We start from the raw sequence: 25036 nt of genomic DNA, 5'->3' as shown, positions 1-25036 counted from the left end.
ATTGTTAATATGCTCACGTGCAGTGGCTAGACTGCGCGATTTCAAATTACTCACTAGGTGAAATGTCGCTGGGAGAGTGTCCTGTTCGCTATGCTCAATGAGTTGACATTCAGTAGTGAAAATTTGAACGAAAAACAACTTCGCCGATATACTCGGTGGCCTGAACTGCTAAAAACCCGATTTTAGGCCAAGGCCTCGTAGATCCGGTTAAATACATTCCAGAAATTCCCAGTAAACCTGATAAGTAAAAGGCCCCTATCAAGTGTGGAAGTGTACATCTCCACCGTACTCCGGGCGCTTTGGTCCACAAATTCTAGGATGGATATGCACAATTTCCCCTTCATTTCCACACGTGGGATTATCGTCAGACCTTCATTCGCCAGCAGCTTGACCCTTGACAAGAAAATAGGGTACTTGAGCAAACATGGGGAAAACGTTTCTCTACATTGAGCGCTAGCAGTGACGAACAGGGCATAGCACGTTCCGTACTCGGCGTATCTCGATGAAATCTTGCCATATTCTTCGTTGTTGTGGACCCTTCGCGGTTTCCATGACTAAATCGACAAACTAGCACGCTAGAATCGGGGGTGCGCAACTATCCAAGGGAGCCAAGCTTTTCTCAGCACAATGGAACAATGGTCCATTGAAGCGAGATTTTGGATGCCGGCTTGAGATAGTGCTGCCGGTTTCATCAAAGACAAAGCTGTTGTTTTGAAGAATATCAAAGAGTATGCCTTTTGAGTGGTCGTGCCGACTAGACAAGAGCGACGCAATACTGTCAACAACACTGAAATCGGCAGCATTCCAGCAAGCACGTCAGACTGGCATAACTAGCGCAGAAGGATTTAAGATAGTACAGCTAGCTCTACAACATGAAACCCGTATATGTATGTCGTTCCTTGTCTATCCCAAGTATAGATCGACAGATCGGGTAAAGTTCGCGAAGGGTGCTCAGATGTATCGTTCATATCAATGGTGGAAATATTCGAGGATCCTAGAACCTAGTGCGCTAATGTGTTTCTTGGGAGACTTTTACAGTATCGGCCTAGTTCGTTGTCTTGTTTACTGATAGAAGACATTGGTTGCGCATTGACAAATACCAACTGTTGGGAGTGCGGCAGCTCCCGCAGCTCTACACTGAGATGCACTAGAACCATCTGACCAACACACTGAATAGCGAAGAGCATCTTGACCAGTGCGGAGAAGCTATATCCGCCGTTATGTAAGACATCTATGCACTCAACTTTTGTTGTACATACGCAAGACGCGTATTTCACGCCATATGTTGATCTGCAGCTAGCAGGCTTGCAAGTTCAAACTCGGACATATAGTTCTTGACCAGTAGAATGGACTGGCAACAGCTTACGTGTACTCTGCATGGCTAGAAAGGACCGTAGTGGCTTATCCAACACAAGTACACCGCGATATAACCGTAAATGATCTGTGCGTTCTACCTGCAATCCGCCGATGTGGATCGAACGTGGATTCGCCAAGCACAACCTTTACTGTACATGTACATATAGGCTTTGTCACTGCAGCAAAAGAAAACAAATGCAGACATCCCCACAGTTTTTCGGGCTTGAATGATCGGACCGGGCAAGTCGTGTCCACCGTATACCGATGTGTTCCATTTAGGCATAGCGTATCTAGTACTTGCCGTAGTCGCAGCTGCTTACGAACGGACAGTCGTCTTTGTAAACTTTGTTCTTAATTTACTATTGTTACCCATATTACCAGCCGGCGCTGTGGCTACTTGATTTCATCACACAATATGCTACAAATAGATGAGGATCTGTGCAGATTACAATGCGATAAATACGGGTTCTATTTTTGGAGTCTGGATGGCGGCTCAGCATATGAGCTTCGCAATATCGAACAAATAGAGTACTCATTCCGTGACCGAGCCACTGGGTGAGGATACCACTGCGAACGACCTAGCAATGAGCGTTTCATGGGGCTTGATTGTGTACACGCTACAGCATCGAGTCCAGCTTCAACTAACTGTCAAAAATCCGTCTACAACATACTATACCAACAGCAATTTCCACCCCCTTTCTAATCCTGCAAATCCAGCACAACTCTACCCTGAAGTTTGCCCTCCTGCATCTCCTTGAAAACATCTGTCAACTTATCCATCTTCTCAATTCTGAAATGCGTTTTGACGATACCCCTAGCTGCGAACTCCATGGCCTCGATCGCCTCCTTCCTGTTCCCTACTGCTGACCCTACAACCTGCAACGACTTGACGACCAGCAGATTAGGAGTTACACTCTTGATCGGCATCTGCTCTCCCTCTGGAATACCGACGCAGACAACACGGCCACCGAATCGCAGCATATCTGCTGACTGTGCATACGCGGCGTTGTTGCCAGTGCAGACGACGACAGCATGGGCGCCAAGTCCATTGGTCAGCGATTTCACAGTCTCAACAACGTCCTGGTCGTCATCTACGGCAATGAAGTGCTCGGCTCCGCTTTCCATGACGATGCCTTTCTTGCTGCTGTGGTCCACGCCAATGACACGGTGACCTATGCCACGCGCACTGAACTGCACGGCGAGATGGCCCAGCCCGCCCCCGGCACCGGAAATCACGACCCAATTCCCGGACTCTGCATTCGTCTTGCGCAGTGCTGAGTATACGGTCACGCCGGCGCAGAGTAGCGGCGCGGCGGCGTCAGAAGCGAGGGCATCAGGAATGGGTGTGACGTAATTTGCGGGGGCGAGGGCGTACTGCTGAAAGGTTCCTGGGGTGTAGTACCCCGAGACTTTCTGTTTGACGACCAAGTCAGTAAGCAAAAGGATCGCAGCCTATCTAATCCTTTACATCCTCCAGGAACATGCCACGATAAATAAAGTCAAATTAAGGAAACAGATCATAACTTACCCCAGAGAAACAACAAGCATCGAAACCCGCCCTGCACGCCTCACAAGCTTCGCATATACCAGCAACCCACTTGATACCCACTCTTTGTCCCAGTTTAACACTAGCATTGTCCGTTCCGGGTCCCATCTGCACAATCGTTCCCACGCCCTCGTGTCCACCAACTTGCCCCGCTTGCGTGCTAAACGGCAGTGACTTCCACGAGTTCGTCATGACGCCGAGATCAGAGTGACACACGCCCGAGTGGGTCAGCTTGATGAGGACTTCGCCCTGCCCAGGCGAAGGCATGTCGAGCGTGGTTACCGCCGTGGAGATTGTGCCTGGTTTATCATAGATGACGGCTTTGTATTTGGAGGGGAGTGAGGGGGTCGTCATTTTGAGTTGTGGTGATGATTTTTTGTCTCGCTTGTGTTGATGCTTATTTACTATCACGAGGGAAAAATGTATTTAAGAAGTGAGCCTTGAAGTTGACAGTTATTTTGAGTACTTGAAAAAAAGAAAGGAAAACGTTGAGCGTCCTTGATCGAGCAAAGCGTCCAGAATCTAAGCAGAAAAGCTGAATTGGAAAAAGAAACTTCGTCCCAATTCAATACCCTCTCTTTTATAGATGTCCTATCGTCAGAGTTACCGGTCTCCCCTCTCTTCCCCGCACTACATCATACATACTCACCGAAATTCGCTCAGTCCGTACTACTCCGCCTACATGCTGTATATGCTTACACATCACTCGCTCCTCCCAACAACCTCAAGCCCAGACAGTAACCAAAACAATACTTCCCATCTCAATTTTACACAACACTCCCAACACATCTTCAAATCCCAGAAATCGGAGAAAAAAAGAGTTCGAGCCAGCCAAACTCCTCTCAAAAAGCAACACGAACACTAAAAGCCGAGGTAGAACCCCACCACATCCACTCCCCTTCCCCACCATCTAACCTACTAGTTAGTAACCTCCCCCCAAGGGTCCCACCGCATTCTCATTCTACTACTACCCTTTAGCAACTAGCCCTCAGCCCAGTAGCTCTCATCCGCCCTTATCCACCTTATGCCTTTACCCCGCACCCCCCCACCCAACCTCCGCTAGTACACGAGCCCCCAAAACCGAACAGGCGCCATGCGCACACTGTGCACTTAAACAGTAGTAGTACGCTGACACTAGCGCAAGAGTAGGGCAGGTACGCATACGCATACGCATACGAGGCTCAGGCGTTCGGACATGCGAACTAAGCGCGAAGCGGGGGGGGGGAAACCTTTAAGCTAATAGTAGTGGATTTTCTGTTGCAAATTGGAAAGAAAGAAAAAGGTGCAATACTAGATGTTGACCGGGGAGGTACGTCATGGGTGTGCGTAGATAGGTACGTATACGGGTGGGTATGTGAAACATACTATCGGGAGCATGTGTGCCTAGACGTTAAGGGGTGGGCGGGTGTGTGTGTGTGTGTGTGTGTGTGTGCGGGATACAGCGTGCTGTGTTTGTGCCTTGCTGATATGCATATCTTGATTTGAGTAATGAGTGTCGAGGGTGCCTAGGGTGGGGCGTCTCACGATTTAAGCTTACTTTGTTAGTGGTAAAGGAGATGGAGGTTGCGGGAAGTGAGGGAGGTTGAAAGGAAAAAGTGGAGGCATGACGTAGGGTATTCCAAATGGTGAATAGGAAGATGCGACAGACTAGTCGCGAATCTAATCTGCCTGGCTTTTTTTGCCCTACTACACGCACCAAGATAAGAGAGAGACAAGGTTTGACTACAAAACAGGTCGAGTGTATGACCTAGTAGAACATTTGATATGTATCAACACACATGCACGCGTAGAGAGATAAAGTCCAGATATCAAACATCCTACAGACAGTCTTTTGTTTGGAAAACCAAAACTCACTGACACTGTCCCAATGATTCCATTAAAAGCTAAGCTAGCCAGCACATAGAATATGCCCAATTGGATCAAACTCCTTCTTTCCATGTATTAAAGGAAGAATAAGCATCTTTTGAAAGTGGTATAGTACAGAATCATCTCGCGCATAGAAGCGTTATAGGGCGTTAGAAAGTAAAAGATGTAAGGCTGGAAATGGGTAAAAATAAACGAAAGAAAGACTGCCAAACACCTTGCACCATGGAAAAAAGATGATGCAACTTTTTTCTTCCCGTGCTAGAAATGAGTGTTTGCGCCGTGTTTGAAAACTTTACGCCCCTTGGTTGGTAATGAAGGAGCTTGCAAGAAGATCGTCTGCACTGGGACGCTTCTCGTGGTCGATGAGGAAAGTGTCGGCTAGGAACCTCCTAGCGTCCTCGCCGGCGTTATCAGGAATGGTTGGGCTGGCATCGCCGCTTCCACCAATCTTGAAAATGGCTTGTAGCTGCGTGCAGTTGGGATGGGGATGGCTTCCAGTAAACATCTCAACAACCAAGCAGCCAAGTGACCAAATGTCGGCTTTGCGGGTGTAAGCTGTCTGTCGAACAACCTCAGGGGCCATCCAGAAGACGGAGCCTTGAAGCGAAACGCGCTGAGCTCCCTTCTTTCCGCCGCCCAATGTAGAGGCCTCGATACGCTTAGAAATACCGAAATCCGAAATCTTGACAGAGCCCTTGTTGTCAACAAGAATATTGGCACCCTTGATATCTCGGTGAATAATATCCCGTGAGTGAAGGTAAGAAAGACCAGTAAGAATCTGGCGGACAAAGTTTTGGATAAGAGACTCGCCCAGAGGACCGTAGTTGACTAGCATAGTCGCTACAGAGCCACCGGGGACGTATTCGAGGAAAATGTTGAGATGGCTGTCGTCTGAGTTGGAACCCAGGTATTGCACAATGTTCTTGTGCTTGAGTTCGCGAAGAAGGCCAATCTCGTGTTTCAGAGCTTCGACCATGTTCGTCTTCTTGTGGTCCATCTGAGAAGCGCCAGCTACAGATGGAAGCTCAACCTGCTTAACAGCCATGAGCTCACCGGTAACGGCGTGCAGTGCAAGGTACACACTGCCAAAGGAACCTTGTCCGATGAGAGCACCCTTCATGTACTTGACGTTATCCCAAGAGTCTTGCTCCAGGTACTCTGCCAGCTCGTCGTCGGACTCTTCGCCGTCTTCAGCTAGGGCTTCCGACAGGCGTTTGTTGAGCGAGTCGCCATTTTCTGTGTTGCTACTGCTGCTGCCGGCAAGGCTGCTGCCGGCATCGTCAAAGTAAGATTGAAGGGTTGTGTTGCCATCGGGGTCGGTAATGGCTAAGCTGTCTCCGACACTGTCGCCGCCAAACGATACATAAGACTTGCGATTTGGTTCCAGAGGCGACTCTTCGTCGAGCGGCTCGAGGACGGAAGACGCCAAGGAGTCTCGGTATCCACTTTGATGAGGCAATCCCAGGCGCATGACGGATAAGGGTCGAAGGGGGCGGGCCTGTGCGCCTCCTTGGAGCCAGCTGTCGGCGATGGACGGCAGTGGTGGAGCGTCTTTCAAGCTAGAAGCAACGCTAAAATTAGACGCCATCGATAGTCGGGATGCCGCCCGACTGAGGCGATGTGATCGGCGTATCGACATCCGAACGGTCTTGTCGATCTCGTCTTTACCGACATCCGGAAAGTAGGAAGTAAGGTCGGAAGTAATGAGCTCGCTGGGTGGGCGAGCACCATAGAATTGCTTGAGCTTGCGTGCACGTGCTTGGAAGTAAGGTGACCGCGAGGCCTCGGCAGGCCCTTCGAGGTTCTGAGCTGTCGAGTTGATATGGCGTTCTCGTTCTCTGGCTGAAGTCGGTGATAGAGGGTAGCTGACGGCGGCAAGAGATTCTCCTGTCAGCTTTTCAATCTTGTTTTGACTGCGGTTGCTGGCGGGTACATAGACGCCGTGTGGTTGTTGGTAGTTTTGTTGTTGGTAGATGCCAGCAGCAGCCTTGAGTTGATCCTCATCAGGCTCACCCGCGTGGACTTTGCGGAGAATTAACCGGCCGCGTTCATGTCGGTTGGCGTCTTTGACTAGTCTAAAAAGCTCAATGTCACTCAAGCGCTCCGATAGTGACGGGTCGGGATCGGAGCTGTTGAGAATGTAGAAGCAGTAATTCTTGACGTGTGCAGTGTTGAGATGTCCTTTTGTTAGTGTCTTGAGCATGACCTCGTCGGCAGTTTTGCAGCCTTCGATGTTGACGACTGAAGTGCGTCCACCATCGTAGATGACACGCACGAGAGCCTTGTCGTGGGGCAGGATGGCGCTGTTGGTAGCGCTGTCCATGCTAGGGCTTGCTCGGACATGGTGGGCGAAGCGAGCCGTTTGGGGCGTCTCTGTGGGTGTACTCCTTTGGTTTCGGACGAGCGGGGGAGCAATGTTAACAGAGCTGCTTGAAGCACTGAGGGGATGGGCACCGTATGTCTTGTTGCCTCCTTCCTTGGGGCTGTTCAGACCTCCTTGGCGTTGTGAGCGTAGGTTACGCGTCTCTTGGTCCACAAGCGGAGAACCGGGACGGGAGGGTGACTTTGAGCCGTATGCGTAGCTGCTGAGGTCCGAGTTTGTGATTTGCCTTGACATGCGCTTCTCCGTCCGTGAACTTATAGGGTTGGACAAAGGAGGGTTTGACCGTGCCGAGTGCATAGGACGCGGAGAGCCGGATGAAGGAGGTGTGTATGCGGCGTTGTCCAGGGTAGCGAGCGATTGCCTGTTTGAGGTACGTCGAGAAGCCTTCTTGTACTCCTTGTTGCGCAGCTGCTTTGCTTGTGAGCCGATGCGGACGCGGTCGCCAACTTTCTTGATGCCCATGTCCTTGAGATGGGTCTGGTCCATCTCCATCAGGTTCTCGCCATTGATGTGGTTGACTGCGGGGAGGCGTCAGCGGTGAAAAGTGGGTTGGGGGGGAGGGAGTGCCGACGTACGCTTGAAAAGCTCGACATACTGGGCACAGTTGATGCGCTTCAGCCAGTCACCAACCTTGTCCTCGTCCCAATGCCTGGACATGTTAGCTGGGGTGGTGGTGGTGGTTGGGGGAGGAGCAGGCAGCTCACTTGATGGCATCGGGAGCATCGTAGATTTCAGAAAACTCAGACTCAGTAGGCGAGGCAAACATGCTTTGGTCGGCGCGGGTGGCGGAGGCATGTGTCCGGTAGGTGTTGAGGCTAGCGTTGTACTGGGCTGAGGACTGAGGAGCACCTCCGCTGACGGAAGGCGCTGGGTACGGGGCCTTTGAGGCGAGCATGGCCATAGCGTGTCGTGGAGGGGGTCGAGAAGCAGTGGTACGTGGGGTGGTAATTAGCAAGTCGGTCGCTCGGCGGTTCGGTCGTGTTGCGCTATCTACTGCTCTGTCTCATATATGCATGGTGGGGACGGTACGCGTGGTAGGATGACGGGTGTGGAGTGTGGTAGGTGGGTGCGGGAACAGGTGGGAGGGTGTGTATATGTAGACGGGTATGGACTGGCGTCGTCTTTGTGCACTCGAGGGGGGGGAAAGGGCGTATCGGGTGTCTTTATTGCGGCGGCGGCGGGCGGGGTGCCAGGATGGCTGGTGCAAGCGTGGATGGGCGAAGGGCTCAAGAAACAAGACACGGGCTCGAAACACTCGACCTGGCAGCCCCGACGGTCTTTGTGGAATGGAGCGGTCGCGCGAGCACGGAGACAGCTTTTGGCACCGGTGCTGGCCAGCGTACGAAGTGAAACGTTAGTGAGACGGGACCGTGCGCCTATCAGCAAATCGGATAGGCCCGAGCTGGCGCTGCTGCAGCCATGGGGCGTGTCCAGCGCATTGCCTCTGGGAGACGTTGCAGGCCAGACGGCAATTGTCGCTGGATATCAGTTTGCCCGGGCGAGACGACGGGCGTGCCGGGTCTGGTGGAGGAGGATGATGATGATGATGATGATGGATGTGGCGGCGGCAGTGGAGGAGGTGATGATGTGAAGACAAAGGTCGGGGGCGGGCAGACAGGCAGACAGACAGGCAGGCAGGCAGGCGCTTGCAGTGGGGAGGAGCCCTGCGTCTGCTACTACACACTACTTACACACTCCGACACAAGCAACACATGATAACCACGACCAGTCGCAGGGCGGAGCCGGTGGCCTGCGGCAGCCAGGCATACTTACTGGCACTGGTCAGGCAGAAAGGCAGACACGGGCAGAAAGGCCGGGAGCCGAGCAGCGAAGAGCGGCGGATACGGTGTGCTCGGGAGAAGTAATTTACCGTGGGCCGTTTAGGAGTTGATTGCAATGCAGGGCTGCGGCTCAGAATAGCAGTGATAGGAGGGCTTCTCCTTTCTGCTCATCTCATCTCATCTCATCTAGGAGTAAGTACACACTCCAGCTTCTGGGGTGTGTGGGTGGGCTGAGTGCCGATCCCGTGACCGCTGCACGTGCCTGCCCTGCCTGCCCTGCCCGCCCTGCACCCGTCCCACACAGTGTCAACTCGTATCCTCGGGCCCGAACCACCATGTACCGCTCACTACTCGACATACTTACTTCTTCCTGACTTGCAGCCGTTGGCCGTGCCGCTGCTGCTGCTGACGGGCGCGTAGCCTATTGCGTCGCTGGCGGGACTTTTGTTTTAATTTGCCTGCTTTGCTGCGAATGTCTGGGCCGTGTTTCTGCCGTATACGGCGTATGCATCTTTGCGACATGTATCTGCCCCATGTCTCTGGTAAACAACAACAAACAGCTCTGCGAAATAACAATCGTCAGTGGTAAATGGCCCATGTTCATGCCGTCCGTCGTCGCTTGTTTGGTCCACCGTCTGCTTTGTTTCTCATAAGTGAGCGGACATGCATGTCATGCCTACCCCCGGGCGCGCAAAGGCCAGCCACTGGCACACGGCCACAGTTGAAACAACGACAGCCAAAACGAGCCCTCCCACGCCGCGTCATTGACGCCCTTCGCGACCACATGCCCGCTGCAAAACCAAACAAACAAAACTGCCAATCGCCGGCTCTCCGTCATCGCCATGCTACTACTGCTGCTGCCGCTGTCTGAAGTCGTGCTCCTTGACTCCTGACAATCCCGGCAATCCTGACAATCTCCTCGTGTTCCCAGCTCGGCTCGACTGGACTGGACTTGACCACACTGGGACTTTCTTGCAAAAACACACTGCCATGACGTTCTGCTTATTATGACGCAAGCCACACCACCTCTCCCGCCCGCCCGTCAAGCCCCAAGCCCCTCACGGCGCCTGCTTCCAACCAAGATAATGGTCCCGCGCTGCCACTCTGCCCTATCTAATGGCAAAACCCCTACCTTGGAGCCCTCGTTCCGTCGGGCTTCTTGTCCTTCGTGACTGCTGACGCGCTGCCCGGGATACCGCTGCTTTGTAGTATACAACCCAACGCCCAAACTCCACTCAGGCTCTGCCGTGTTTGCTTCCACTGCCTTCTGCCTGTCGCCTCATTTCCCCACTCGCCCTCTGTCATCTTCTCTACCAATCTACCATTTTCGCCTGTACATGGCAACTCTGCTATAGCTCTTTCACTTGTTCGCGCGGCGTTCCGCAACCCGCCATCCACACACACAAGGTTCCTGCACTACCCAACCTCATCTTGCAGCCACAGCAACCATGGTCTACCGCGACCACCCTGATTCCGCCTACGACTCGTACCCGTCGTCCTCTGACAAACAGCACTCTCACCGCGGAAGAAGCCCAGACTATGCCCCCAGAACCAGGTCCCGTGGAAGATCAAATGCTCCCGACTATCAGCCTCGTGACACGAGCCCTGCCTGGGACCGCCGTACTTTCGACGCTGCCTCTCAGCCCATTCAGCAGCCGCTAAAGAATGCCATTGGCAATGCTTTTGAAAAGTCTGACGCAGCCCGTGTCGTCGACCCCAATCTCATTGCTCAAATCACGGCCGAGGTGAAGAAGTCGGTTCTAGATGAGATCAAGTCAGGTGTCATGGCTGGTACGACGCAGCCCCAGCCTGTACCTGTCTCGTCGCAGCAATGGGTTCCACCTTCTCCTGCCTCGACTTCCAACTCCATCCCACCCCGCGACGTCTACACTCCTCCATCCCCCAAGCGCAGCGATTTTGCCCCCCATCACTCCCCGGACCGCGGCCCCTTGCATACCGATCCACTACCAGATACTAACCACGATACGCCCACTGCACGATTCGACCGCACTGTCCCCATGGAGCGAGAACGCCCGCCCACCCGGCCGCCTGCTGCCCCCAGAATGGCAACTGAAGACTACACCCCTATTGAGAAGATGTGGCAGCGCTTGTTCGACTCTGATGGCCAACCCTTGCCCCGCCTAGGTCAACTCCTGAGAGGTCTAGCGCTGCACTTGGCGAGTACCCTGGCTGTCCGCGGAGATACCCAAGGCTAATACCCGTACAGATTGAAGACTACGAACCAAAAAATAGTCTGGTCATTTCCCCTGCCAAGATGCTCCGGTTCTATGAACAAGTCAAGGTCAAGGACGAAATTTATCCATGGCAAACAATATTCGGCAAAATATCGTATTCTTCGCTTTCCAAGATTTACCGAGATATGCGATGCCAACATCATCTTATTCAACAACACCCTGCAGAGCAACCGTACATTCCGGCCCTCACGCCTGATGGGTTTCAAGAATGGATGACTGCTATGATCCAGGCATATCCCGATACCGAGTACGAGCGGCTGACCAAAGCTATTCTCGACATGCCCATCAGCAATGCAGACGATAGGAAGGAACGATTCCCCAAGGAGCTTCCTCGCAGAATATTTCCTACCGCCGAGAATCTTCATGCGCAGCAACGATGCGCCGCTGCTCTTTCCTCGGAGGGTGTCGGGCCACTCCGAAAAGCCCCAACATTCCCACCACCGCCTCCAAAAACCCAAGATGCCCCTTCGAATGGACCGAAACTTGAACGAGAGCGGAGTCCATATACTTCTAAGCCAGAAGTCAGGCCCATGGACATTGATGACGAGTCTAGGCCTACATCAGTACCCATTGAGCGAGAGCGCAAACCGTACTCGGCAGCTCCAGGCGGTGGCAAGTCATATGATGACATGAACTCAAGCACCCATTCCGATACTGCAACGAATGATAGGCGCAGACGTGCGCAATCGAATGCAGGTCAAGCCCCATGGCCATCTCCACCCACCGACAATTCCTACCAACCGCCCCACCACGCTCGCACAACCTCAACAAACGCCCGACAACGAAGTCCGAGTTTCTCTAACTACGGCACTCAGTCGGACCCAAACATTCGTGACATTCCAAACACTTGTTACGGGTCGAACATGTACGAGGATGAGGCTCGTCGCTTCGATAAGGACTTTGATAGTAAAAAGCAAAACCGACGCCGTAGCGGTACCTCTGGCATGGACGGCTCTTTCAACGCTTCTTCACGACCTCCCTACCCTGATGACGATTATCGGGCACGAAACGGAAGCAACGGATATGACAACAGGGGTTACGACTCGCGCCGTTACTAGATGTACGCAATGCCTAAAACAAGAATTGATGAAGTTACGATATATACCCAGAAAGTTGTCCTGTTATTGCGACGAGTCTTCTGTTTTTCTCTCCTTTCGTTAATGGCGTCAATGGAATGTGGAATGACTTTGATGGGAAAACCTTCGACCGAAATTGCACCAGTTGATATTGGGCTCGGAACCTTTGTATATTTTTGATGCAGTAGCTGCTATATTTTCGAGATACCAGAAGAGAATGCATTTGACCAAATTCATTCATTCATTATTTATATGAAGAAGAAAAATGACTAGCGAGCAATTTTATTGTTGAACAAACTAAGTATGTCGTGACCTTGTACTGGTATACTCCCTAAGCTATTTCTAGATAAGGAAGTTTCTGTACGTGCCTTTTCGGTTTCTTCTTATGACGTGCATACACGAAAAAAAATACATTGTTACTCAACATACGTACTAGTTTGTACTCTTTACATAAAGTAGTGCATGCCGGGCCAGAATTTGTAATGCATACAATATCGATATGTGCGTTAGTGTTTTTCTACTATTACATCCGGAGCCGTCCGTTGGCCAAAGAGAATGTACATGTTGTTGAGGACATAAGTAAGAAAGCAAGTCGACATGACTCTTTTTTTGTTTTTATTGTAGAAGGAAAGCGCTAGGGTCCACGTTTGGAGAAAGCTATGTGAGATTCTAGGGTAATTCAATAATCACCATGTGGCTACGAGCACCTTGCATGTATAAAAGTAAAACAATGTGCGCAACGGCGGGACTATGGTGCTAGGTATGATGCAAGTTGTAACATTGCTGTCATACCACCAACCTCGTCAACTTGTTTATAGTATTTGCTGCACATATGAATCGGTAGTGAAGCAGTACTTTTTTTTGAAGAAATAAAAGATGGCTTTGCTGAAAATCCATAACATGAGATAGTTAGCATCTATTACATAATCTACCTCTGGGAATTGGTGTGTTGGTCTCCAGGTGCTCCTTCCTACACTTGCTTTTCTTTCACTTACGCACGACTCACTTGGTACTGCCCACTCGACTAGAACAGCTAACCAAATCAAGAGAACGGTATTGGGTCAGAGGGGATCCGAGGAAAACTATGCGAGTTGTACAGATATATAAAGGCACTTGTCGGAAACAGAAGATCATTATTACAAACTCCACTCCTCACTTCTCACCTAACTTGCTCATCGTCAGTCTCGAAACAAATCCAGTAACCATGCAGCTATCCACTTTCCTCCAACTTTTCTCTACCAGCCTTGTAGCTGCCCAATTCGGATCCACCCTCAGCGGTGGCATGCCAATAACATGCGGAACTGGTAAGTACATACACACACCCTCGCTCTCTTTCCTCTCTCGCGCGCACATGAAGTATCAGCGCCAACACATTTACCCCAAACAGGCTACACACCATCCCTAAGTTGCGACACACCAAGCGATATGTGCTCCTGCACATGTGGCAGCGGAGCCGTCTACCAGAAACCCGAGTCCTCACTCAACCCCGTTCCAGAACCGTTGGACTTTTCCTCCCCACAACGCCTCGCGACTAAACCCTGCACAGGCGACGTCCTCATGCCCTGGAAACACATTGATGTGCGCCGTACAGCGGGTACGGTACAGGATTCCATGATTGGATCCATCCCCATCAACAACCCAGAGGACAGCATTCTCCTCGTGGCTGATGGCTCCCATAGGTGCGAGCGGTTTGAGGTGTACGTTGATGGCGTGTTGGTTGGAGAGACGTCGGGAGAAGGGCCCCGCGATAACTACAAGTGCGATGCTGTAGAGAAATGTATGAAGGAAGGGGCGGATTTTGCTTATTTCACTCTTCCACGAGGTAAGTTCTTGCTTTTCTCTAAGTCTTTTCTTTTCGACGACACTCTCTTCCATTCGTCTTATTTCCCAGCCCGAATATTCACCAAAGCTAACCGTATTGTCTTTTTTTTTGTAGGAGAACATAATATTAGTACCAAATGGGTAAAGACAACCGATGCGTGCAAGGGCTGGCCCAATGGCATTGCCAATATTCAGACTTACAAGCCCTGCAAGTAGCTTTAAAGCACGGGTTTGGCTGGACATTTCCATTCTACCCCACAAAATGCTGGTGTAATTCAACCAACTACGCTGCGTGGAAAATATCTCGCACACTCGCGGGATTTTAGGATTACAGTAATACGGCGCTGAGAAAAAAACGCAGTCCAGTAGAAAAGTCGACACCGTGCTCATATACGAGCACATCACACTCCTTTATATATATAGTGCATAATACATGGCAATTCATAAGCTCTTGTAGCTCTAATCGATAGGATCAATATATCACCATAACCATCTACTTCATCCCTCTCCACAACGCAAATATTGAAACAACAACAAAAAAAAGCCTTTTTGACTTTACCCCCCCCCCTTTATTTTCTTGAGAATGCACACGCCACTCCCTCTTCTACAATCTCTCCAAGAGAAACCAGAGGTTTTTTTCATAGTAAATAAATAAATTCCATATAAAAAAAGTCTTGACAAAGGAAAAATTACGTAGCATAGTAATCACTGCATGCCCAGATTTTGCACACTGCGACCTTTTCCTTGTCATCCCTCGTGTATATCTCATACTTGTACGTCTCTTGATAGTAAGCCTATTGTTTTACTCCGGGGTTTGGGTTATCCGCTTTCCCCCGCCCCAAGTCAGACTGGTTTTGCGCATTGGTCTTGGTTTGGGGGGGATGTGATGGTGTGGTGTGGATATGCGTACTTCTCTGGTGTATTAATTAAGAATATGATTTAGGTGTGGTATAGCGTGGTAAAGTGTGGGGCGCAGGGTGTATTGTGATTTGTCGCGACGGTGCGGCAAGAATGTGGTTGCGGTTTGGTGGATAGCATAGGGAGAGTGGGGTAGAGGTGGGTACGGCTGAGTGATTGGAGTTATGGGGTTAGGCAGCATAGGGTTGTTGCTCATGAGTGGACCATTACAAAAGATTTTGAGGTGGAATGGTTCCGTTGGTGTGTATATTGTATGCGTAACAGTCTAACATCTTTTTTTTGAATATTCAAGTGAAGAGGAGAAGATGGTGTAGTGTATGCCGTTATGCGTGTAACCGTAGAACATTAAGGAGAGCCCAATCGAAAGTGGAATCGTGAATATTATTCCGAATGATGCGTTTGCATTTCCATGTGCAACTCCCCAAACTCGCGGAATCTCATATATTCTTCGTAGAGGTCTCGTAACTGGTATCCTGTACTCGGGTGCTGGCGTTGCGCAGTCGTGTGTCTGAAGTTGGAAAAGTCTGTGGGCGGCAAGTGTTGGAATGTGGGACAAGGCAAGATGAGGAGCGAATTGTGATGCACTCGCGTAGTACGTACGTGTCAATGGGCTGCACAGCCACCGTCTCGCTCTAGGTGAGGCTACTAGGCCGACCAAGATGCCAAAGATCGCCACACAGACCCCAATCAATGTTAACACGGCTTCCTTGGACCATCCGGGAGTGGACCTGGGTCTCGTGGGTGCGGCGTTTACAATGATTGCCATGGTGAGGAGGTGGAATAGAAAAAGATGTACGGATGTCATTGTATGATGTTTGGGGTGGTGAGTACAATATATATTGTAAGTCTGAAGGGGCTATGTAACTGAATTTTTTCCATTTTATGTACAAGAACAAGAGGTGCATTAAGGACTGCCTGAGACGTGTTTTCGTCGAAGCTCAACCGCCCAATTATTGGCATGAAACCAAAACAAACACAGCCTCATACCGGGTACGTACCTCTTAGTATTAGTTTTCGCGGTGTAGCGTCGTATGCGAACGTACTTCCGCATTATTCGTCGCGGCAGCAGGCCAGAACCCTATAGGCTACGCGGCAACACAGCGACACGCCTAGACCTGTAGGCTGACCTCACAAGAAGACTTACAGGCTGGCCTCACTACGTCACTTCTCGCTGATATCAAAAGTGTTTGATATACGAGAGCTATCCAGTTTTTACTCGGCAAAGCTTCGGAGTCAGCAAATACCCCCCCTATTCGAGCTCAAAGAAGCTATACATTATTGGGTCTCAAACTGTGATTGGCTGTCAAGTCGGTCACGAGCGATCAGGAGAGCAATATTACACCTTTTTTAGCACCGCCACATTTTAAATACTTTTGATATCGGCGAGTAGCCAACGCTATCCACTCCGCTTGCTTACTTACCTGTATGCTAACGTACTGCATGTCTGTATATATATTCATATGAGTACGTATCTACTTAGATACGGATGGGTGTGAAGCGTAGAGAAGCGCATAAAGTACAGAGACGGGCGTAAAGAGCATGAACGAGCTCGCTTTGCGATGCCAGGGGTGTGGCCCGGCACCCGGTGGACAAAAAAAGCGATACTCCATACGAGCCACAACTCAGCCAAAACCCAACCAAAATGGATGACACGGCAGAAAACACGCAGAAAGGTGGCAACTTTACAGTGCCATAACATTACAATCTTATTATGATCATCTCTCATTTTCATGCCTATAGTATTCGCAGTATACTGCAGTTATATTCCTAAAGAAAGGAAAACTAAAAAAAGGCCGTTCATTTGATGCTGGTGGCTATATAAGTGCGACCAATTTGGTGTATCGCTTTTTTTGTCGAATGGGTGCCCGGGTCGCGTTGTGAGAGGGTTCACGTGATGTTAAATGTCATCAATATCCCAAACGTAGCCCCTTTTGCACTCTGCATAGAGCTAGTGAAGCTTATAAAGCTAGAGCGTACTAGCGGTCATAACAAATTCCACACCAGATATGTAAGGATGGGGGCAAAGAGTTAGTATCTCGCAATTGTACATCTAAGAGTGAAGAGTGATGATGATGTTACATGTTTTGACAACCAGCTCAGCTGTCTTCAGCCTTGCGCCACAACAGGGATGAGAAAGTGATGGCTTGGTACATGTGCAGTAGTACTCAATCTGATGAGGCAAAATGATCGGGAGACGGTTAAGCTTGTAGATGAAACTTGTAGAACATCATGTGTGCATGCCTAGGTTACCTGAGTTGGAATCCGAATATAATTGGTTGTACCAACTATATGATGCCTGATGTGTCGCTGTGAGGCTTCTAAGCATCAAGCGACTTTTCAGAAGAGACCGAGCGTGCTACCACCAGTGCTAGATATTCCATTTGATTCGACGGGACTCGAGTCAGGTCTTGAAAAGAGAATAGATATGCAAATATATCTCCACTACAATGTTTCTGCATTATAGCATCTCTAGTCAGTTCTGAATAACCATTGGAAAGTTGGTGTCAAGGTAGCTTTCTAGGAGATGCTAGAGGTCAAGAAGAAGAAGAAGAAGAAGAAGAAGAAGAATAAGAAGAATACATTATACAGTGGTCAAATATGAGAGTGTAAGTGATCCAAAGTAGCTGCAAATCGACATGTTTTGCCTTTCGAGTATCAAAAACTCATCCCTTTCAGCTGATTTGAACGCTTCATAACCGCTGTGACAGCGGCACACTACTAGTCGTCGGCTTCGATTTGCCTGATTTGCCCACTGTCGGCAATATATCCTCGTCCGGCTCGTAGCTTGCGCGATCCCCACCAAAGCTATCCTGGACGTATACTTGATTCCGATATCTCGACTTCCATCGTGGTAGCTCTCCATTCTGTGCCCGGCCTACGCCCATGTCTCTCCACCGCTTTGGTGGCTTGACCCCCATCTCTACCAAGTTGGACCATATCCTCTCTCCGCGCTTGTTCCACCGCTCCATTCTCTCTTCGTACTCTTCGTCCGAGGGCCGCCATTTGCTCTTTAGTATGCGACGGATGGCTTCCGGAGAGACTTTGAAGTGATTGGCGAGGACGGGTGTGGTGAATTTATCGGGTTGCGTGCTGTTCAGATGACGTATGCCTTCCATGGTATCAGGCGACAGCTTCTTGCGCGGGTTCCATGCTTCGCCTCCCAATTTCTCCTTCAGGGCTTCCTTTTGCACCTGCCATGCAGGGCGTTCGTTCTTTGCTTGAATCTCTCCTGTAAGAGCGTCCTCGACCTCGGCATCGACATCAGACTGCGCTTTTGTTTTTCCCGAGGACGGCCGATCTATTCGTTGCAGTCGGCGTGAATCTGAGCGGAATCGCGATGGTTGGGGGTAGATGAGTGGTCGGCCAGTCGGAAAAACGGGCTTTGCATTGGCGAATGACTGTATAAAAAGGCTCAGCGTCCGTCGTGTGCAGTTGTGGCAGCTCATGGTTGTTCCAAATTGGAGATGTGAAGTCTCTCTTGTCTGCATCGACGACTTTCTCGCACGGGCCCCAGGACTAAATGTCTACCGCCACTGGCAGACTAGTGCTAGCACGATTCATGATCAGCCGCGACTTGCCCCAAATGGTGACATCAATGACCCTGTCCAACGGTTAGATGCAACGGTCAAACCTCGGAAACCACCTCGAATTTACGATTTCCCGACCGTCAGAGCGATGACCGAAGAGCCAAGCGGCGACATGGATGTGGACCCCTCACCCCCATGCGGGTTTAGGGCCTCGGTATCATATGACGGTTCCTCCATTCCCGTAGGAATGCTCACTCTGCTTTCTCTTGCGCTCACTGTTTCTTGCGGTAATATCGCAGTGCGTGCTTGTTTATTGCATTCTGTTTCGCAGTCATGGCGTTGCCCAACCTGTTCCAGAGGCGCACAGCCAACACTAGATAGTACGTCTGGAAGCGGAAGACTATCACTGACTCGGACTAACCGTTACCAGTTGCTGGGGTTATAGTTTCGAATGGACGCCTGAACATCTTACTCCAGAGCAAATGAAGCCCATGAAGTTTTCGTATGATGTGCTTGCAGAGGAATGTCTCGATCGCCTAAATGCCATATCGCCACCGCACAAGGGTGCTTTGCCGAGGAACGATACCACCAGGAATCAGATGGCATCAGCGCCTGGCACTGAAGAAGAAAAGAAAGAGCCCTTGCCCGTACCAAAACGGGATCTTTATGCTTTACTAGAGGAACATCATGAATCTGACCCGAAACTCGCAGAGCTATGGCGGCAAGTAAACACTGTGCCGGAGTGGGTAGACTGGGAACAGATAGGCAGAGGACAGGATGTTTTCTATCGTTACGGAGGACCCGCTCTGACTGGCCTCACCTACCAATCACTGCTAGGCGGTATGGGTGCTGCACGAGTCGTCGAGACACTGGCACGAACTGGAGGCTTCAGCACAAAGGTAGCAAGAGGAAGACTATTCGAAACGACGCAACATATTCTACAATGCACAAAGACATTGGAAGGCATACAGCCCGGTGGAGAAGGCTTTGCCTCATCGATCCGTGTCCGCTTGTTGCATGCTGCAGTCCGGCAGCGCATCATGAAACTGGTACGCGAGCGGCCCAGCTACTTCAACGTAGAGGAATGGGGCATACCAATCAACGATTTGGATCAGATAGCCACAATTGGTACTTTCTCATCGACACTTATCTACCTCAGTTTTCCACGCCAGGGCATCATCCTCCGCCAACAGGAGATCGACGACTATCTCGCGCTATGGCGGTATATTGGTTATATCATGGGCACGCCGGACGAGTGGCTTTCGACTCGTACCAAAGCAAAAGCCATTATGGAGTCCCTTCTCTACTACGAGGTTAAGCCTTCGGACATGTCAAAGGTCATGGCCAACAACATTATTTATGCGCTCAAGGAAGAGCCACCGACTTTTTCTTCAGCAGACATGCTGACGGCCAGCGCCCGTTGGCTCAATGGCAACACACTGTGTGACCGGCTTGGCTTGAAGCGTGTATCGGCGTACTACTGGTCTCTCATGGCGGGCCAGTGTCTTTTCTTCATCTTCTACTGCTACACCTACCGCCTCTTCCCCAACGCCGACCGCAGAAGGATCGAGCGTGCAAAGGACATCTTCTGGAATCTGACTGTGAAGTCAAAGTGGGGATTGGCTGGTACAGAGACGGCATTCGATTTTAAATATGTCCCGCAGTACGATACGTTGACTCACTTGGGAGATATTGGTGAGAGGAAGCAGCAGCGGTTTAGTAACGAAATGAGGAACCTGAAGGCGTTGGGTATTGCGGTTGGAGCGCTGACGTTAGGGACAATTGTTTCGGTCAAGATTGCTTTGCATGTTGTTGGGAGGATGTGGTGAGTTGTGGATGAGGTACTTCAATTGGGCAAACAGATGTTAGAGTATACAGCACTTGCCCTGTACGGACTGCACCATGCCGCCCTTGCCTAACTTGCAGAGAGTGTATTGTGCATCACGTGTATCACTACGCGTTCATTTCACCTTCACCTTCTCTTTTCTCCTGCCCTGTTCTGCGCAAATACTTGATCGCTGTCGACGGGCTCAATCGCTAGGACTTGCCCTTCAAATTCACACAAAACACATCCTCCTATTTCATATTTCTCCACTGTCTCAAAACTGAAGACTGGCTCCAAGACACCCTTGCAATACAATACGGCTCTCAAACCCAGTCCCACATCATCATCGATACGCTCATTCGACATGCGCAAACGAGCCCCTCGTACCTGTCCTCAGAACCCCTCACAAGATGGCGTATGTGGCTGTCATGAATTCTGGGAGCGCAGCAAACAGCCTTCCTCCAATACCGAGGTTAGTGCAGATGCGACAGAAGGTGGTGAGAAGATGATGGTAGAGCAAGAAAGAAAGAAAAAGAGGAGGAAGAGAGGAGGCAAAAAGCAGCGCAGAAAGGAAGAGAACAAGGGAACGAAAGAGGGAAAAGTGAAGGAGACTATGCAAGTTCTAGTCGATTATGAGCTGCCTTACGACGATGAGCGTCTGGACTGGGATACGGATGAAGTGCGGAGAATGGCGGGAGAGGTTGCGTGACGGTTTCTTCACGGGACAGAGCATTGGATTTCAAGAGTTTATACATGGATAATCCCATCGTTCGATAGGAATTTGGGGACAGCTGTACAAGCAGACTTAACAAGGACAAGGCTGGCTGTTTTGTATCAAGTGGTTTGGTGCGGACAGGCCATGGTTCATCTGATAGCAGGGTAATGCTACGACATCATGTTTCGTATTGAATAACAGGAAAGAGGCATATACGGTGACTGTAGTAGAAGAGTAATGCTGACGGCAGTGATGTGGATGCTCGAGACAAAGCACCACCAGGGCGAGGAGAGCACGGGCCTAGACCCTGGGCCGGCGCGGGCATGACGAAGCCGTGGAAGCTGTTGTTGGCTCATGTCAACACAATATCAATCTCTCCCCGGACTGCCGACTATCTACTGCTGCTCGCTGCTCGCTGCTCGCTGCCATTGCCGCCGTCCACGATCAATTGCCAGCAGCCGTCATGCCGCTTGCCTGCCGCGCCCGATGAGCTGCCTACACGACCGCAGCCCGTGCCGCCCACCCTCGTGCTCCTGATCATGTCGGCATCCAACATCCGGGTATTCGTACAATGGAAGGACTCAACCGTGTTTGCCGGCGAAGACATCGAGTGCACCATTACCTTTAAGAATGTAGCCCTGCCTGAAGGCCGCAATGGCACCCCAGCCACACGACACAACGGCTTTGCGACGGGCGGGGACCGTCAACGCAAGCTGCCCGTTCCGCCAGTTCACTCGTCGACAAGGCCCTCTGTGTCCCGCAAGTCTTCATTCACCTCCCAGCTCCCGCCTGCTCAGACCCGCGGACATCGGCCGGCGCTGTCCCTCCACACGCCGTCAACGCCTGGGGGACACCAGTCGCCTGCCACACCGAGCGCAGCCCAAGCCAACAGCAGCACGGGAGGGCAGAAGCATGGCAGATCCGTGTCCATCATCTCCTTATGCACAGAGGCCGCTACCGAAGCCAGCCACGAGAGAGGCATACCCATCAGACGGCCAGCTAGAGGCCATGGGAGATCAGCCAGTCTGCAGGTCGTGCCAGGCAGACCGAATTCGTATCCAAGTACGACAACCGCAGACACCACAACTGTCACTACAGTATATCTTTGGCTGACACGACAGTAGTTACCTCGCCCGGCCACCGATCAGCCACACACCCTTCTCCGCTCGCTGGCGACGCAACTTCGCCAAGCGCTCGTGACACCAGCGACTTTGCCTTTCCTGCGCGTCAAAACAGGAGACGGCCGGGTATAACAACCACCCCAAGCACTCCAGCTCTCCCAACCCCCGGGAGAAAGCCCTCAAATTCCTTCTCTAAGAACTTCAAGTTCCCTGCCGCTCCGCCGCCACCGGAAGACGCTTCACATCCACCACTCAATGGCAGTCCCACGAAGAAGCCGCTACATATACCGCGCAATTCTCCACACCCGCCCGTTGACAACCATCGTCCTTCAACCAGTGCCAACCTTGAGGTTCTCTCGCCCGTCGCCAGGATAATATCTGGGTCAAGCATGATCGAAACTCCGCGTAGTAGTGGGGAATTCTACTCAATGAGCAACAATTCCAATGAGACCATGGCTTCAGAATACACGGCTCATCCGTCATCGCGACTATTACACCGGCCCCAGCACCAGCGACGGCCATCACACTTGGCACCGTCTAACAAGCAGGCTCAACCAGAATCTATCATGATGGGCTACGCGCAAATAATGGGCACCTTTACGCTAGACGGATCTTTGATCAACCAGGCGCCTTTTGAAGAAGTGAAGAGGAAGGGCGTATTGGGCGGTCAAGGTGGAGGCGGAGTCGTGGGTATTGAAAAGACTAAGCGCGAAAGCGGTCTCTTTGGTGCGCTAGGCTGGGGCAGCATAGGAGAGTCACTGGGCGGATTCCTAGGCCCTTCGGAGCCATCAAGTATCCGAGAGATGAGAGGCATTGCCAGCTCCAAGACCGTTCCTCTCATTTCTACCCCACAGTCAATCTTGTTCGTCGACTTGAAACTTGCGCCTGGAGAAAGTCGCAGCTTCACATACAGTTTTACCATCCCCCGCGGTCTGCCCCCGTCGCACAAGGGACGCTCGATGAAGGTAGCATACAATCTCACTATTGGTACACAACGCGCAGGGTCAACTAGAGAGCAACAAGTGAAACATGTGGATATTCCTTTCCGGGTCTTTGGTAGCGTGAACAGTATGTCTGCCTACTGTCGTTCCGCACTTCGCGCCATACTAATCATATATAGATCGGGGCGAAATCCTTGGGCATGACTTGATGTCTCCGTACATTCTACTTCGTGATCAAGCACGAACGGCGGCTATTGACTCCACATCAACCGGGAACCTCTCTCCGACCAAAAAGGGTGCTCATCGAGGAAAAGCCCAAGAGGATACCTTCAGTGACTTTCTTGATTATGTCAACAATCTGCTAGAGCGGCCCCAGCAAAATACTAACATGGGCTTGATGTCACCTACTGATACTCTTCCTGGCCGGTCCTCATTTGCCGAAGAACCCCAGACTATGAAGGAAGCCATTGATGCCGCAATCTTGCGCAGCAACCTGACCGGCGCAGCAAACCAGAGCGCTAATCGCTTCGAAATTGCTCGCAGCGGTCGACGTGTGGCTGTCATAATGCTCGCTCGGCCCTCTTACCGACTAGGCGAAACAATGACTGCAGTCGTCGACTTTACCAACTCACACATCCCGTGCTACTCAATCCATCTCTCACTCGAGACATCCGAAAAAGTGGACCCCGCAATCGCACTGCGTTCCAATGCCTCTATTTACCGAGTCACAAAGAAAGCCCACGCCTCATTCTCAGAAAACGCGCTCTTCGCCCAGAAACTAGCCTTCTCGCCCACCATACCCCCCAACGCAACACCAGAATTCATCACATCTGGTGTAAGCCTCGAGTGGAAACTCCGCATCGAATTCATCACGCCACGCCTAACACACGAAAATGGCGAAGAAGCAACGTGGGATGATCTCCTAGAAGAAATATCCACCGATGACCGGGGTGTTATACTGGCTGCTGCACAACGACTACCAGCTGAAAGCTTCGAAGTCCAGGTCCCGATACGGGTATATGGTGCTGTGAGTGGAGCACCGGAAGTACCTGATGAACAGGGATACCCGGTTTGAAAATAAATGATGGGGGTTGCTGGGAGGGAAAAAAAAGGAGGGCGGGTAGTTATCATTCTATGAGCTTATTGCTGCTACGTGTACAAACAGAGCAAAACAAAAAAAAACAAGAATCCATGTTTAGAACTACCGGTGTTCTTGTTAAAGCCTTGCGTCTGTCCTGGAGATGCTTTGTTGTACCGATTTTTCTTGAAATGTAGGATCAAGGGTGGGACTTACTCATGGGCTAGGAGAGAAGGTAGAGGAAAAAAAAGGGTCATGGGCTGGGGGAGGATTGGGGAGAGATGTAATGAGCATACAATTTTTTTTTCGCTCTTTGTAATATACCACCAGCTTCATAGGCGAGCAAATGAACAGGAGGAAGACTCTGATAGTAAGAGGGGAGGGCTCGTGGTGAATTTGCATGTGTTCGGTATAACGTTCTGCATTAGACCTTGTATACGACACTCGTCTTGTAACGTTTTTGTGCTTTCTTGCGATTAACCTAATGGCGGCGCTGTTAACTTTGACGTTGAAGATATGAGCATATGGATTAGAGTGAAATAGAAAACGAAGCGCGACTGCATAGCATCAAGCTCAAGAACCCAGAAATATCTAGGGAAATTGTAAAGCATGATATTGTCAGTAAAGGTTTCAAAGTCCCTTTTGTTCAGCTACCTGATTACGCATTACTTCTAGCCATTGCACAATGCAAATACCAGAGGTTCAGAGGTTTAGCTCAGCTCAGCTCAGATTGATGTCATTGATCGTCATGTCGGTAAAAAGTATGTATGGAATCTCCAGTCCATCGCCCTCCAAAAAAGCCTTCTTCATAATCCATGGTCATAAAG

The 25036-nt window shown here is 50.7% G+C and overlaps 10 protein-coding genes across 10 annotated transcripts; 5 read left to right on the top strand and 5 right to left on the bottom strand.

The window, feature by feature from the left end:
• Nucleotides 1–2055: 2055 nt before the first annotated feature.
• Nucleotides 2056–3256, bottom strand: COCMIDRAFT_28308 (uncharacterized protein; the record flags this gene model as incomplete). Its single annotated transcript, XM_007692070.1, has 2 exons — nt 2056–2769; nt 2885–3256. 2 exons carry the CDS (start codon nt 3254–3256, stop codon nt 2056–2058), a joined length of 1086 nt encoding a protein of 361 aa, XP_007690260.1.
• A 1804-nt stretch (nt 3257–5060) lies between these two features.
• Nucleotides 5061–8052, bottom strand: COCMIDRAFT_7335 (uncharacterized protein; the record flags this gene model as incomplete). Its single annotated transcript, XM_007692062.1, has 3 exons — nt 5061–7669; nt 7727–7800; nt 7856–8052. The coding sequence occupies 3 exons, from the start codon at nt 8050–8052 to the stop codon at nt 5061–5063; spliced, it is 2880 nt and encodes a 959-aa protein (XP_007690252.1).
• A 478-nt stretch (nt 8053–8530) lies between these two features.
• On the bottom strand, nt 8531–8782 carry COCMIDRAFT_101379 (uncharacterized protein; the record flags this gene model as incomplete). Its single annotated transcript, XM_007692093.1, has 1 exon — nt 8531–8782. A coding segment is annotated over one exon (252 nt), but the record flags the coding sequence as incomplete, so codon positions are not given.
• Nucleotides 8783–10380: 1598 nt separating this feature from the next.
• Nucleotides 10381–12245, top strand: COCMIDRAFT_7334 (uncharacterized protein; the record flags this gene model as incomplete). Its single annotated transcript, XM_007692061.1, has 2 exons — nt 10381–11124; nt 11160–12245. The coding sequence occupies 2 exons, from the start codon at nt 10381–10383 to the stop codon at nt 12243–12245; spliced, it is 1830 nt and encodes a 609-aa protein (XP_007690251.1).
• A 1222-nt stretch (nt 12246–13467) lies between these two features.
• COCMIDRAFT_38834 (uncharacterized protein) lies at nt 13468–14300 on the top strand (the record flags this gene model as incomplete). The annotated part of the gene is made up of 3 exons (XM_007692080.1): nt 13468–13567; nt 13651–14085; nt 14200–14300. 3 exons carry the CDS (start codon nt 13468–13470, stop codon nt 14298–14300), a joined length of 636 nt encoding a protein of 211 aa, XP_007690270.1.
• A 1083-nt stretch (nt 14301–15383) lies between these two features.
• Nucleotides 15384–15768, bottom strand: COCMIDRAFT_28304 (uncharacterized protein; the record flags this gene model as incomplete). The annotated part of the gene is made up of 2 exons (XM_007692069.1): nt 15384–15526; nt 15603–15768. 2 exons carry the CDS (start codon nt 15766–15768, stop codon nt 15384–15386), a joined length of 309 nt encoding a protein of 102 aa, XP_007690259.1.
• A 1924-nt stretch (nt 15769–17692) lies between these two features.
• Nucleotides 17693–18448, bottom strand: COCMIDRAFT_38832 (uncharacterized protein; the record flags this gene model as incomplete). The annotated part of the gene is made up of 1 exon (XM_007692079.1): nt 17693–18448. One exon carries the CDS (start codon nt 18446–18448, stop codon nt 17693–17695), a length of 756 nt encoding a protein of 251 aa, XP_007690269.1.
• A 414-nt stretch (nt 18449–18862) lies between these two features.
• Nucleotides 18863–20358, top strand: COCMIDRAFT_101462 (uncharacterized protein; the record flags this gene model as incomplete). Its single annotated transcript, XM_007692092.1, has 2 exons — nt 18863–18909; nt 18960–20358. The coding sequence occupies 2 exons, from the start codon at nt 18863–18865 to the stop codon at nt 20356–20358; spliced, it is 1446 nt and encodes a 481-aa protein (XP_007690282.1).
• Nucleotides 20359–20718: 360 nt separating this feature from the next.
• COCMIDRAFT_7331 (uncharacterized protein) lies at nt 20719–21063 on the top strand (the record flags this gene model as incomplete). Its single annotated transcript, XM_007692060.1, has 1 exon — nt 20719–21063. The coding sequence occupies one exon, from the start codon at nt 20719–20721 to the stop codon at nt 21061–21063; it is 345 nt and encodes a 114-aa protein (XP_007690250.1).
• A 545-nt stretch (nt 21064–21608) lies between these two features.
• COCMIDRAFT_7330 (uncharacterized protein) lies at nt 21609–24206 on the top strand (the record flags this gene model as incomplete). Its single annotated transcript, XM_007692059.1, has 3 exons — nt 21609–22131; nt 22194–23258; nt 23311–24206. The coding sequence occupies 3 exons, from the start codon at nt 21609–21611 to the stop codon at nt 24204–24206; spliced, it is 2484 nt and encodes an 827-aa protein (XP_007690249.1).
• Between the last annotated feature and the right edge of the window lie 830 nt (nt 24207–25036).

Source organism: Bipolaris oryzae (assembly GCF_000523455.1).
Source record: "Bipolaris oryzae ATCC 44560 unplaced genomic scaffold scaffold_118, whole genome shotgun sequence".
Classification (NCBI taxonomy): Eukaryota; Fungi; Ascomycota; class Dothideomycetes; order Pleosporales; family Pleosporaceae; genus Bipolaris; species Bipolaris oryzae.
This window is presented reverse-complemented; position numbering and strand designations above follow the sequence as displayed.